At 46.6% G+C, this 14,672-nt stretch overlaps 1 protein-coding gene across 2 annotated transcripts in view; it reads right to left on the bottom strand.

The window, feature by feature from the left end:
* Positions 1–14,672, bottom strand: part of LOC147905071 (importin subunit alpha-9) — a 93,568-nt gene that overhangs the window by 36,045 nt on the left and 42,851 nt on the right. For both annotated transcript variants that reach the window (XM_087389981.1, XM_087389987.1), the window contains exon 6: positions 2,432–2,511. In XM_087389981.1, coding sequence (XP_087246107.1) covers positions 2,432–2,511 — 80 coding nt within the window. The remainder of the gene's footprint in view (positions 1–2,431; positions 2,512–14,672) is intronic.

The raw sequence follows: 14,672 nt of genomic DNA, 5'->3' as shown, positions 1-14,672 counted from the left end.
GCTCACGAGTTTGTGGACCACTTGTTTAAGCTGTATGGTTTGCCATCTGACATAGTCAGTGACAGGGACTCAAAGTTTACAAGTAACTTTTGGACACTTGTATTTGAGACGTTGGAAACTACTCTAAGTATGAGTTCCTCGGATCATGCACAAATCGATGGCAGTACAGAGAAGGTCAACCAGTTGGTTGAAGACATGCTTCGGGCATATGTATCTAAGAGACAGTCTTCATGGGAAGATTATCTACCTATGATTGAATTTGCTTACAACAGTGCAAAGCATTCTAGTACGGGTTACAGTCCTTTTATGCTTATGTACGGGTTTCAACCTAAGTCACCAGTTATGGTTGGATTAAAAGGGATTCAAAATGATGCTGCTAAGAATTTCTTGCTAGATATGCAAGAAATGTTGCAGTTTGCCAAGGAGTCTATTAGAAGTGCCCAAGATCGAGACAGATTTTATGCTAATAGACATCGTTCACCCAGAGGCGTTCACCCAGAGAGTTCTCTGTAGGAACGATGGTATATTTGAGAATTCCTAAGGAATCCAAGAGCCTAAGTACTAGTTTGGTTCCGAAATTATCCCCCAGATACTGTGGTCCTTTCAAGGTCATTAAAAGAATTAGACCAGTTGCATATCGACTAGAATTGCCTCCTGATGTTAAAATACATCCAGTCTTTCATGTCAGTAGACTGAAAGAAGTCTTGGGTACAGATGATCAACTTGTTTCTCCTCATGAGATTATAGAAGTTACAGATTTAACTTTTATTCCTCACGAACCTGAATGTATTCTTGAATTTCGTGAAAGATAGATTCGTAATCGTACTATCACGGAATACAAGATCAAGTGGAAGGATCGTGTTGAGGAGGATGCAACATGGGAGACATTACAAAACCTCCAAAGAACATTTCCGGATTTCTTAGCGAACTCAGGAGTGAGTTCTTAGAGGAGGGGGAGTATGTCATGTGCACGGATTGGTATCTGACGTGTACTAGGTACACAGAACTAGCTCAGGTTAGCCTTGGGAGGCTTAGAGCTAGGCAGGCTTGATTCTCGGGTTGAGTGGCAAGGGTACGAACTATTTATAGGTCTTCGCTATTTTTGGCGCCGGGGCCCAAGTCTATAAAAGAGGCCCAGGGGGGTCAGTTCTCAGTGTGCAGTTGGGAGCAAGTCTCGTTCCCAGGTGCCAGGTCTGATCCTAGATTGAGTCGCGGACGCGCGCCTGCATCTTAGCGTAGCCCAAGGCCCAGTGGCAGATCCAGGGCTTCACAGCGCCACCTGGTGGTATGGGACACCACGCTGGTTTGGATCTGATTGGGAGTTCGTGCCAGTAGCTCAGCTCGTGGCTCGGAGGGGACATCTTCTGATTCGGGATCACATCCCGTAGATGTCACGGTTGGGTGGTGAGCAGCCTGCTCAGTTCTGATGTTGTGTGTGGTTGTTTTGCAGATCAGGGGTTTCAGGAGTGCTGGGACGTGTCACCTCGACCGAGGAACAATGCAGATACGAAATCGGAAGATACCCACGGTGTTGGTTGCATGGCATGGTCAGCCTCTATCCGAAGCTACCTGGGAATCCGTGTAGTTGCGGAGAGTGTTCCCAGACTTTATCATCGAGGACGCTGATGTCTGAAGAGGGAAGGAATGTTACGCTCTAGCCGAGGTAGCATGACCTCGGAAGAATCAACCGACATTTCCCTTAAAGAATCTATGTTTGTAATTATTTGTTTGCGCTTCATGTAAATGATCGGGAGGGAATTAATGTCAAGGTCCTAGGTGAGGGCTGATAGCACCAGACTAGGTGGATCTAAGGCTAAGGGCCTAATGCAAGGAATGTGCCTAGGGGCAAAGGATATTAAAGCATCCCAAGAGAGGGGTGAAATGTTGCATTAGGAAGGCCCTATGATGATGACATGTGGCATCTAGATCCATCTAGGGAGATGGGGCTTGTTGAAGCTAGAGAGAGAAGAGAATGAAGTGTTCACGTATGTTTTTTTCAGATTCGAATTCTCTGTTAGCTCTCCCGTTTTCAACAAGGTTGGCTGGGTGGAATAACATCGGTGCTTCTCCCGTGATTCGCCAGTAGATAGAAGTTAGTGTTTAACACACATCTTTGTCTGAGAAAGCCAAGGATGCAAGGAGTAATCCATGGATTTTGTTTCACATAATCTCTCCGCCTACTCAAGCTCAATGTTTTTTTTTTCCAAAGACCCCTAAGTAGGCTATCCTACCATCCTCACTCTTGAGAATTGATAGCCTAAAATGGGCGACCGTGCTCTAAACATGGTAGAGAAAATTAGCCATACTTCATAAACTGCTTATTTTGATGCATGTAGCTGGAATTATCAATTAAAAAAAACACTGCTCACGCTTCTAGAGATATACTGATATTGAAAGAAAGAAAAGGGACTAGCTACTGAGAGGCACATACCCTTTTGTCATATGCCGCGTGATGATCTCCGGGATACTTTCCAGCTTCAAGAGCTCCATGGCTGCTTTTGGACTTGGCCCCTGAAATAGCACGTGCCCATGTTTTGAGACACAAAATCTAGCTTATGAATGACCATGAATTACATAACTCTCCCTGATGTTGAATTTAAGCATAATTAGGCGGTACTGTATTTCTGTAGCCAAGTACAGCAAAAACAAATCACATGACTACCTTCGCTATGATATTCAAACAATCCCAAACTTATAGTAAATAAGACAGGTTAATGACAGTACCTCAGCCTAAATTAGCAGCACCTGACCAAAGCATTGGTCATTAAAGCAAAACTCTTGCAAAATATTTGTGTAAGACTCTGACGTTAGAATTGTTCCCAATTGCATAATGCCTTTAAAACAGGCATTGCAGCACATATCCATAGGAAAGATTTTGTTTCCCCATTGCCCTTGGGGATTATATCATGATAATAACTTTTACGAACACCAGGAGAACGTGATTGGCACCTGCCTGCCCCTCTGATGTGCATTCAGACTCCATGGCAAACTCTATATACTCATCTAAAGTTGTCTATAGACACACCCCCTTTTGCAAAGGACATATCATAATGCCACACAGAAAATGTTGTACTACCGTCAGCCATTAGCATAACATCCCTTTAAGGCATGACACAACTTGAATAAAAAAGGTGTACAATAGCTGACAGTTCAGAGAACCTCCTACCTTCTTTAGATCTGTGACTGGTGCTAGGAGTAACATTGAATCTAGAACAGCAATCATTCATGTAAGTGCAATGATACATGTTTTGTAGAACGTACAAATTCACTGGACAATACCTTATCTCATTTCTCATGATCTAATTATAAACCGTCATAAATCCTGTGATAAGCAGTAAATTACAGCAACAGGACTGGAAGAAGAAAACTATCCTTTTTAAACAGGCACTATTGAATGGTTGTGACAAAGAGAGGAAGAACCCAGAGATATTTGGATATGATTCCTCCCAGGTGTGTCAACAAGGCATAGTGTCCCCTGGAAAGGCCACCTGTCTTGCCAAGTGGTGGGCATGCCTTCTCATGAGTGGATACAATTCCCCACAAGGGCCTCTGCATGTATACACCTTCCAAGGCAGACACACCTGTTCCTATTGTCACATTTATTCCAAATAGGGGAAAAAAACGATCAGCTCGCTCTTTCATTTTGTAGTTCTTTTGCTTTTCATTGCCTGCATATAATCTTTCTTCTTGAAACTGAATCTTGCTAGGTGTATCTGCACATACTAGTTCCTGATAAAATAAAGATGCAAGCATAGAGCTCTCTCATGGTAGGCCAAGCCACAAGCCACCTATGTTCCCTAACCCAAGCCTACAATATTTGGACTACTATGTCGCGTCGAGTACGGTCTCTATGTCCCTCGTCTAGCAATGCTATGTCGGGGCTCTCCACCGATCCATGTATCTCTCATGTCGGCTAGCTCCTCCTCCTCTACCCCAGAGTGCCTTGGAGCCGAGTGAAATGCATAGAAATCTGTGACCTATCTATGCGCTCGGTCTACCTCATTACCTTGTGGTGCGGTGGTCCCATCATGTTGCTCTCTGATATGTCGTAGTAGCGTCTCCCTGTGTTGTCGCATCTCCATCAGGTAGAGCCCAATACAGACCTGGTCTTGGAAGTGGATCAGTCGTGAGAGTGGGCCAAAGCCGTGCCCCTCTTGAAAAAGGCAGTGGTAGCTTCGTCGCATCTCATAGTAGGCTGGGCAAACACATAGAAAGTGCTCCTCTGTCTCGACCCATCGTGCACAGCCTGTAAGTCCGCTGCTCTCTGGGTATGCCTGCAGCTCTCCCTGCTCATCTGATGGGGCGAGACTCGCATCTGTCCGATGGCAATTCTCAGCACAAGTGAGACTCCTCTGTCCTCGAATACTGAGGTCTGATGATGACCCATCCTCCGATACTCTCAGAAAATGGTCATAGCAGAGCTGGGTCTTGGTGGGGAGCTCCTGGTACCCCCCCCCCAAGTGCGAGATGTGTAGAACTGGAGGAGATCTAACCGTATGATGCAGTTACGTGGGATTAACTCAGGCGATGCATCCATGCTATACTAAAACGGGGGAAGCCGATCCATCTGAATGTCGTGACTGGCAAACCATGCGATGATGCATGCATACCATGCTATACCTACCCCACTCTCTGCTAGTCGTATGGAAGACTCTAGTGCCAGCCTCGTAAGTCTCTCGCGAGGTAGGTCCCAAACTCTGTGGAGGAATGTCACTGTCTGAAAAATGGCATCAACCTGGAGAGGGTCATGGCAAACTCTGTCTGTACTATCTGATGGGGGACCGAGGGCTTACTCCGAATCATCCTAGAGCCCATAATCACCTGTAGCCACTCAAATCTCCTCCATTCCGCTGCTGAAAGATCACACCCCCAAAAAGGTCTCACTAGAGTGTCGAAAAGCCAACACTTCGTTGGTGGATCCTGGAAGTGCGCCTGGAAGCACTGTCGCTCTAGTCGGGCCAAAGCACCGTGCCCTCGTGTGAGTCGTGCTTTGGTTGCATGGGTCATCATGAAAACTGGCCCTATGAAAACTGCATCCAAGTATGTGTAGGACTGCACAATCTCCACTAGTTGACTTTGGTATGTAAAGCTATGTTGGTGAAGCTCTGTGTAAGAGGTGTTGAAGATCATGACCTTGGTCTTCCCAAGGTTAACCATCAGGTCTCTCCCTCTGCAGAACACCTCTAGGGCATCTAGATGTCTCTGTACTCCCTCTACCGAAGATGACAGAAGGACTATGGCATCTGCGTATAGTAGAATCTGTATCATCAAGTTTGCTAGTGATGGTCCCTCGCCTCCTAGACGGTCTATGAAAGATGTAATCTCATCAATGTAGAGCTCAAAGAGAGTCGATGAGAGAGGGCATCCCTACTTTACTTCGATCGTTCTCTCAACCCAGTCTGATAGGCCTCCTGAGACGTGAACTCTCCATCTGACAGACTCGTATAGGCTCACCACTCCCTAGGTCAGAACCTCAGGAATCTGCATATCCTGTAGTCTCCAGATAATGCGGGATCGCGAAAGTCTACAAAACAAGCGTAGACTTTCTGGCGTCTCGGCCTCGCCTCCTCAATGATAGTCCTTAGGATGAAGATGTGGTCTAGTGTGGAGTGTTTTCTTTGGAAACCTAATTGCCCTAGAGCACGCTACCCATGTGCCTTTGTATGGCTGCTGGTCTCCCTCTCCAGTATGGATCCATAGATCTTGGCCAGCGTGTGGCCAATCATGAGAGTGTGATAGTTTCCAATATCCATGGGGTCACCTGCCTTGTGTATCGGTACTATGGTAGCGGTACTCCATGAGGGTGGGAAACCGTGACATACGGAGTGGTTGAACATATGTGCTAGGACCGGAGCCAAAACCTCCTATCCATGATCGAAATGCTCAGTTCGTAGCCCCTCATGGTATTGTGCTCTCTAGTTATGAAGCCGACTCAATGCAGCCTGCACATTCTGTGCAGTGAACAAGTAGCAAGTGGTGGGCCTGGGCATAGTGGACATATCAGGTGGTGCCTGCATCGGGACATCATAAAGAGAGCATGCATAAGTGTGCCAAACACCTGGGTCTGTGACGGGTATAGGTGGCTTCCCCTTTGATAGAAGACCCTAGCCAATGGTGGGATCCCCAAAAATGAATTGATCACCTCGTCCATTCTGCGGGTGAGAAAGGATCACCGCTTACGGCGTATCAGTCGCCGTGAGATACGCTGTGCCTCGGGTGATGTCAAGTGGCCAAGGGCTCGCTCACGTGTGAGGTGAGCTCTCGTCTCTCTGCACTCATCATTATACCAAGGATTCTGTGGCATCTTCCCTAGTGAGGCACGTGCATATCGAGTCGTGGGAAAAGACCTAATGGCTGCATCCATGACTATTGTGGCAAGGTTGTTTGCATGGGTGAGGTCTACATCATCTCCAAGTAGTGGGGCTGAAAACCCCTTCGCCAGGTTGCTCACATAGATGGGGTCCACATCAAAGTGAACCTTACACGAAGGGGCATGGGGGGGACCCTCCCTGTGAGTGGCGTAGTGGTAGAGATACAAAAGGCTTAGTACGAGTGATCAGCACCAAGTGGGGAAGGGGGCACAATAAAGTCGTATATCTGTGAGGTAAAGGCCAAGGGACCCAATAGGTAGTCCACTATGCTTGTCCATCCGCCATGCGGGAAACAAGTGAGACCACCAGATGATGGCCATCTCTGAAGACCATTGTAAATGATCAAATCATGGACCGCCCCTAGCTCAAGTAGATTTCGTCCATACTCTTTCACCTGTGGTGCATCTGCAGAGTGTCTCACTATCCCGAGCTCAGCTGACTATGAGGGAATCCGATACAAAGTCCAATAGGCCCACCTGCCTGTTCCCTGTGCGTGCATTGAAGTCACCAAGAAGGAGGATGTCCCCCTACCTGGAGAATTTCATCCTGAATCGACTCATATGGGATGTGCCCCTCTATGGTGACCTCACGTGCATAGGATGAAGTATCTGGGGGGAAATAACACACCACTATGAGAATCGGTCGCGCGTCGGGTAGCTGGACTCGTATCCACATGTATCGTGGATGCTCCTCTCTCCGTGGCACTGATATGAGAGGTCTCATGTGTGATCTAAAGAGGATAGCCACTCCCCCTGAGCCCCGCATACCAGTGTCTCTCCTCGTCTCCTTCCTAAGAGATGACTCCCATGTATATCCTGTCATAGTGGGCAGTCCTCTCTCGGGGCTCTCATGTGTCTCATTATAGAAGACCATGTCTCTGTCAGTGTATGTCTCCGAGAAACCACCCGGATCAGACCAAAGTGTTCCATTGCAATTCCACACTGCAATTCTCAGTCCACTTTGTGTCCCATTGGCCCGACACTATCATAATTCACCCTCTTCTTTCTCTTCCTTTTCTTCCTTCTCCCCTTGGTCCTGATCTCCTCTCTCTCGGATGATCACCCTACCATCCCTGTATGCAGCCCATTTCCTTACTTCTCTCGCTGCCATGACGTGTACCATACCTTCCCTCCAGTGTTCCTGCTGTAGGAGGGTGAGGTCATCGTCCACGTAGATCCGGGTTCCTTTCAAGGTCACCCTCGCGCTCATGAGGGTCTTCCTATCCATGGCTGTTCGGAGCTTCATCACAAGTGGCCTTGTGGGTGCATCGGGCTTGCCAACTCTCCAAGCTGTCTCACATGTCAGGTTCACACCCATTTTGGTGAACAAAGCATTTGCAGCATCTACCATAGGAGTATCTCCTACTGTGAAACCTCGGACTAAAACATTTAGGGCTTTACTGTTTCTCCTTTTATCCAGCTCTAGAGCATCTGAAATGAACTCTTTCTTGGGGACAGCAGTACCTTTCTTGACCACATCTCTCCATTCCAAGATTGCAGCCTCTCCTTTATTGATCTTCTGGGTGAATTCAGCATGTTTACCCTTCATAGTGTCTTGCAAAAATGCCAAGTCTTTTCTGAGTTTTTCATTCTCAGATTTGAGCTCCCTAGCTAGATGGCTCATGTATACTGGGTCAAGAGCACGGTCAAAGTGGATCTAAGTGCAGGGGGAGAGCTCTCCCTATGGTTGGCGTGGTGGTGGCGATATGGAAGGTCAAGTATGAGTGATCAGCTCCAAGTGGGGGGGGTTATATGGCAAAGTCATGTATCCATGAGACAAAGTCTAGTGGGCCTAGTAGATAGTCCACTGTACTAGATCCACCACCATGTGGGAAGCAAGTGAGTCTCACAGAAGATGGCCATCTGTGAAGGCCATTAAAGATGATCAGGTCATAGATTGCCCCCAGCTCAAGCAGATGTCGTCCAAACCCTGTCACCTGTGGGTTGTTTGAAATTCTCTCCCTGGGTCGGTATAATAGAGTACTACAAGCAATAGAAGCCTACTTAACTCAATGGTTGGAGTGTCGCTTTCATATGGCGAGAGTCATTGGTTTGAATCCAATAGTAGGTAAAACTCATAGGTACCACAATACTTGAAATGATACCTAGTAAGTTCTACAAATATTTGCAATGGATACAAACCAATTCTTCAAGACAATTGGAATCACAGAGGGGAGAAGTAATAGACATCCGATATATTGAATAGGAGCTACTCGAACAAATCGTATGTTGATTGGAAAAAAGATGGGTAAATACTCAAATATATTTTACCTAATTCCCAACCCATTCCTCATTCTATCCCATAGGGGGTAAATCGAAACCGGTGGAGGATCGGTATCGGTAAGAATCGGGGTAGACAAGATAACTTTGTTTGTGTATCACTCCACGGGAGGAGGAGACAGTTAGTTGTATCTACAGAATGCCTTACTATTCCAAGCTCAGCTGCATCTAGTTCAGGACTATGTGTGAGTCTCTGTCATCATCTGAGAAGTCAAGTAGGCCCACCTATCTATTTCATGTCCGTGCATTAAAGTCCCCCAGCAGAAGAGTGTCTCCCTGTCTGAAAAACTCCGTGATGTCATCATGGATCGTCTCATATGGACTGTGTCCATCTGTAGTGATCTCTCATGCATAGGATGACGTGTCTGAAGGAAAGTAGCACACTGCAATGAAGATAGGCCAAGCATCTGGGAGCTGAACTTGTATCCACATGTGCCGTGCATGCTCCTCTCTCCGAACCATCGATATGAGTGGTCTCAATTGTGATCTGAAAAGGACAGCCACTCCACTGGAGCCTTGAACTCCACTATCTCTTCTCAACTCTCTTCTGTGAGCTGATTCCCATGTGTATCAAGTCACTATGGGCAGCCCTAGCTCTGGACTCTCGTGTGTTTCAGTGGAGAAAATCATCTCTATCATTATATGTCTCCAGGGAAACCCCTCGGCCAGACCATAATGTGCCATTACAATTCGATACTGCTATTTTCAATCCGGTATGTGCACACATCCTATGAGCTCAACACCATCACAATTCTCTCTCTTCCTTCTCTTCCTTCTCTTATTTATCCTCCTTATCTCCTCTTTCTCGAATAATCACCCTACCATCCCTATATACAGCCCATTTCCCTGCTTTCCTTGCTGCCATTACTTTTATCATACCTTCCCTGCGATGTTCCTGTTGTAAGAGTGTGAAGTCGTCATCCAGGTAGATCCTGGTTCCCTTCAAAGTCACCCTCGTGCTCATGAGGGTCTTCCTGTCCATGGCTATCCGGAATTTCAGCACTAGTGGCTTTGAGGGTGCCTCAGGTTTACCCACCCTCCAAGCTATCTCACAAGTGAGATTCACTCCCATTTTGGTGAACAGTATTTTGGCATCTCCCATCAGAGTGTCTCCCATTGGAAGCCCCCTCACTAAGACATTTAATGCTTTGCTGGTCCTCCCTTTTTCCTCCTCAAGTGCTTCGGAGATAAATTCTTTTTTTGGGGCTGTTGTGCCCTTCTTGACCACATCCTTCCATTCCAACATCTTAGCTTCCCCTTTGCTGATTTGTTCTTTAAGCTCAGTATGTGTGCCTTGCATTGTTTCCTGCATGGTGGCAATGTCCTTCCTGAGAGTGGCATTTTCTGTTTTCAGCTCCTCCATTCCTTTGCAATTTCCTTCCGGGGTTGCTTTCATGTCCTTTATTTGCTGCAATTCAATCTCCAAAGCATGTACCCTATCCTAGAGCTTGTTTTTCTCGCATATCCATTCACCCTTTTCCTTCTCCCATTCCTCCTTTTTGCCCCTTTCTTTCCTCCATTCCTCCTGCATTTTCCCTCCATGCTTTTTCACTTCAGCTAGTGCAAAAATAAGATTTCTTCAAATTATACGTGGACCAATTTAAAATTTCCTCCTTTGGCCAGCCAACAGTAGGAAGCATCAAACTGTTGCACAAATGTCCGAGCCTTCAATCTGTCCTGCATCCCATTGAAGGTTTCAAACTTTACAGCTGTCCCTCCCTCCTTATAATCTTTCAGCTTACCTTTGGGAGTAAGATTATCATAAACGGGGGGGTGTAAATATGGTGGAGGCATCGTGGATCCCATATTCTCTGCCATATTGCCTGTGCCCATGGTGGGGTTGACCATTCCAGATCCCATTCCCTGCATCTATGGCATACTCCAAGTGTTGCTCATCATTCCTGTCATCCATGTGCATACCGGGCTGCATCCCTGTGTTTGCATACATCATATTGGCATTTACAGGGGGCATTCCTCCCTCCATGTGCTGCTGGAAATTCGGCATTCCTGGCTGGAAACTACCCAAGTATGTACGAGGCATACTAAGCCCTTCTGTGGGCTGTCCCACCATTGCCTGAAAAACCGATCCTCCGCCAAAATATCTTGGATGCTTCATGGGCTGAGAGAGGACTTGCTGTCCTTGATTAACTGAATGAAAATTATTGACATTACCTGCTACAGGGGTGACTGTGGGCATCTCTGGTGGCTGTCCACTGAAAGATACACACCTGTGAGTCTTCTTATGCTTTGTTTGCTTCTTCTCAACTATCTTTTTGGTGGCTGTCCACTGAAAGATACACACCTGTGAGTCTTCTTATGCTTTGTTTGCTTCTTCTCAACTATCTTTTTGCTTCCAGGGGGAGCATTACTACCAAGAGAAGCTTGTATAATCTCCATGAAAGTCTGTTGCAACTGTGACACGGCTCCCATTGCACCTTGCATTCGTAACTCATTGAAATCTAACTCCTCTGCCTCATCTACCTCGTCCTGCAAATCCTCAGTGGCATGCTCAGGAGAAACGTGCTGTCCCTCATCATTTTGTTCTTCTTCACCCTCACTGGTGTTGTGCTCCTCCTCGAAGCTGTCTGCTTCCTGCTCCGAGATAGTCAATGATCTCTCGCGGTGTGACATGATTGTTGATAATATGGTTGTAACAAAAATGCAATGAACACTCCCAAGGCTCACCTTTGTAGGAAGATGGTGATGTCCCGGCAACGGAACCACTATAACCAGCCTTCAGTTTCCTGAAGGGCAGTAGACCATAACTTGCATTGCATATTCATTACTCACGGCCACATTGCATCATTTCCAACCACTTAATACCACTTAGAAACAATTTGAGAAATAACTGGATGGAGGCTAGAGTGCCCCTCCTCAATGAAACCAAGTACAAGACACCACACTGGCCCCAAACTCTCGGCACCCCTTCCAGTATTTATTTATTTCTTTAAGAATGAGATTTGTACATACAACAAGGGCTCACCCTTGTGCTCTGCCCCATGGGCAATTCCACTACAAGCCAAACCTTGGCTATAACCTGCATTCCATCCTAGTGCACACACTAGTACCCAAGTGCCAAGGCAAAGCTAAGGCATTCACCATTTGTCCATGACCAACTATAAAGGTGTCCAAGCATTCCACAAAGACTGTAACCAACTGTTAATGACAAGGCATCCATACACTTCCCAATATGCTCAAGCAGCCTCAAGGCACCCAAATGCAATACACTACCCCTCTGACACTCTCCCAGGCACACCCTCTGTAACTGAGTGTCTGCTTAAGCCTGTAAGGTCCAGAGGAAGCTCCAAACAACAAATGGAGCAACAATAAGCTTCCAAAATCACCAAATGCAATCACATGAAAGGGATAGCGACAAGAGAACTCAAACCAGCTTCAGCTGACTTCAATCCAGTTCCGAAACACCTCCAGAAGCAACAGATCTAGTGTGGAGACTAGCAAGAGGAACTGGCAACTAGGAGAGAGGAAGGAAGAGAGTAAGGACAACTGGGAGCTGAGAAATGTGAAAAGAGCAAGGCTCACTGGTGAAGAGGCAGGGCAGGGCAGGGCAGGAGAAAAGGGGCTAGTTTGCCATGGCAAGGTCCACCTACAAACCTCGAAAAAGGTGCCAACCAGTCCGTACAACAGCCTAGGGACCTTGAAATCTGTGTAGAGTTGTCCGTACAGCAGGAAAAACAGCCCATACTACATCAACAAGTGCCTTGCGAGACGTGCAAATAACCCATACAACAATTATGAGCCTTGGAATACGTGCTAACTAATCCGTACAGCAGCACTAATGGCCCGTACAGTCCGTACGGGGGCCTTGAATGAAGCGCCTGCAGTCCGTACAGCCATACGGACTGCCTCGAAATGCATGGAGATCCAAGAAATGCGAGGCCATGTACTTGCTACGATTTAACCATCTATCAACATCAGCTATTGTGCCTCAGCTCTTGTCTCCAATCATGTGATGAGTATCTCTCACCCTCTTCCCATTTTCAACAAATGGTATCAGAGCTCGGGTAGCTCCACGTACTATTTCTGCCCGCCATCGCTCAGCCCTTGAGAGTATCCTGCACCACGATTCTGGAGGAGCAACACGCTGTCACGATTTCTTCTTTTGCCATGGAGAAAGTCCCTGCGCATTTCTACACGCTCCCCCGCTCAGTTTGTCGCCTGCTTCTGCAACTGCGTCTTGTGGAGATGAAGCCACATTAAAGCAGTCGGCCTCCCTCGCAATCTGCTCACGCATCTATCTCGGCCAGGAATTCTGCCCCGACTTGGAGAAAAGCTAGGACGCCACTTTTCTCCATCGCTCCTGGAAAAGCCTCTACTGAAGACTGCGTGCTCCTCCCCCGTTTTCGCTCTTCACGCCACCATGGGAGAAGACTAAGCAGCTCTATTGCTTGTTCCTGCTAGGGCCGTGGCCATCGACTCGCACGTCACCGTCTCACCCAGCCGTCAAAACTGCATCAAAGTGCCTCTGCATGCCATCTTGGAGCTGTCGCCATCTTCTGATGCCTTGTTTCTGAGACAACCGCTGCCATCTTTTGGACAATTTCTGTCGCCACAATTTTGAGAATTTCTTATCTACTGGCTACCTGCTCCAGCCTCGCTGTTTCAGAGTATTTCATTGCCATATCTTGAGGATATCTCCTTCTACTGGCTGACCTACTTTATGAGCAGCACCGCCTCTAAATTTCTGATGTCTGCACTAGCCTACAACTGAAATCTTGCACCGACCTGCTGTTTGGGAGGCAGCGCCTGAGGAAATCTGCCCCACGCTGCTGTTTTTATGCTGCCCCAGTTACTGATTTATACCACCCATACATGGCTGGTCTGCTTCTGCCCATATTCAGTTCTGAATTTCAAGGATCTGCTGCCTATGTTCTGCTGTTCATACTCAGCAAGAAGACACGACTGAATTACATTTACTGATGCATTTATGAAGTGTGAATTTTCTGTTTTTTAGCTACTGTCGAGCATGTATCTAGTATAGCTCCATGTCTTCCAATTCCATTCCTGAAGTTATGCTTCTGAAGGCTGAAATCAGCATTCTTTCTTGATAGTCTGAGGTCTCCTCTGTGCCTATTTTTTTGAGTAAACATTGTAAGGGATTTAGACACTGGCTGTAATAACAGCTAAGACCTTCCCACCAATGGATAGCATAAAAATCTCCTCGTTCATCGAGAAATTCTCAGGGAGCAATTTCCCAACTTGGCAGACGAAACTCCGGCTTCTTCTTATGCGAGAAGGCATATGGAATATCACCAATGGCAAGGAGCCAAAATCCCAAAGTGATGATGCTAGAATCAGTTGGTGGGAGAACCAAAATGATAAAGCAATGGCTATCATAGGCCTAGCTTTAGCTGACAACCTTATCCACCATGTGGATTTTGATAAGACTGCAAACGACGTTTGGGAAAAATTAGAGAATTCGTTTGGAAATAAGATCAATAATTCCAAAGTCTTTCTCAAACAAAAACTCTTCAAGCTCAAGATGAAGGAAACTGAAACCCTCAATGAACACTTGAGCAATCTTGGTCAATTCTCCAACAATTATCTGCCATCCGAGCCATTGTTGAAGATGATGATCAAGTCGCTGTACTTCTCTCAAGTATTGAAGACATTTCCAAGTACAGTGAGATCCTTGCTGTCCTAAGAGTCAGCCGCAATATGAGCTTTAAGGATATGGTAGCTCATCTCATTGATGAGGACCGTAGGCTTACAGAGAAAGCAGAATCTTCCTTTGAATCTGACAAAGCATTCTTTCTCAAGAATAAGCCCAAGAAGAAAGGAAAACCTCTTAAATGTAATTACTGTCAGAAGCTTGGCCATACAGAGAATCGCTGCTTCAAGAAGATGGCAAAGGTACAAGCCAAAGAACATGCCAATCTAGTTGCGGAGCAGAGCGAGGACGAAGACGATGACGCTACACCTTCTGGACCTGAGGAACAAGCCTGCACTGTTGCTGTTTCTGGTCTATCCCTCCATGAGGTGATAGATGAAGAGTGGGCTTTCT

This window comes from Dipteris shenzhenensis, chromosome 2 (genome assembly GCF_047967505.1).
Source record: "Dipteris shenzhenensis isolate YYH24624 ecotype China chromosome 2, Dip_SZ_1.0, whole genome shotgun sequence".
Lineage (NCBI taxonomy): Eukaryota > Viridiplantae > Streptophyta > Polypodiopsida > Gleicheniales > Dipteridaceae > Dipteris > Dipteris shenzhenensis.
The sequence above is the reverse complement of the archived record's forward strand: the minus strand, read 5'-3'. Positions and strand labels throughout refer to the sequence as shown.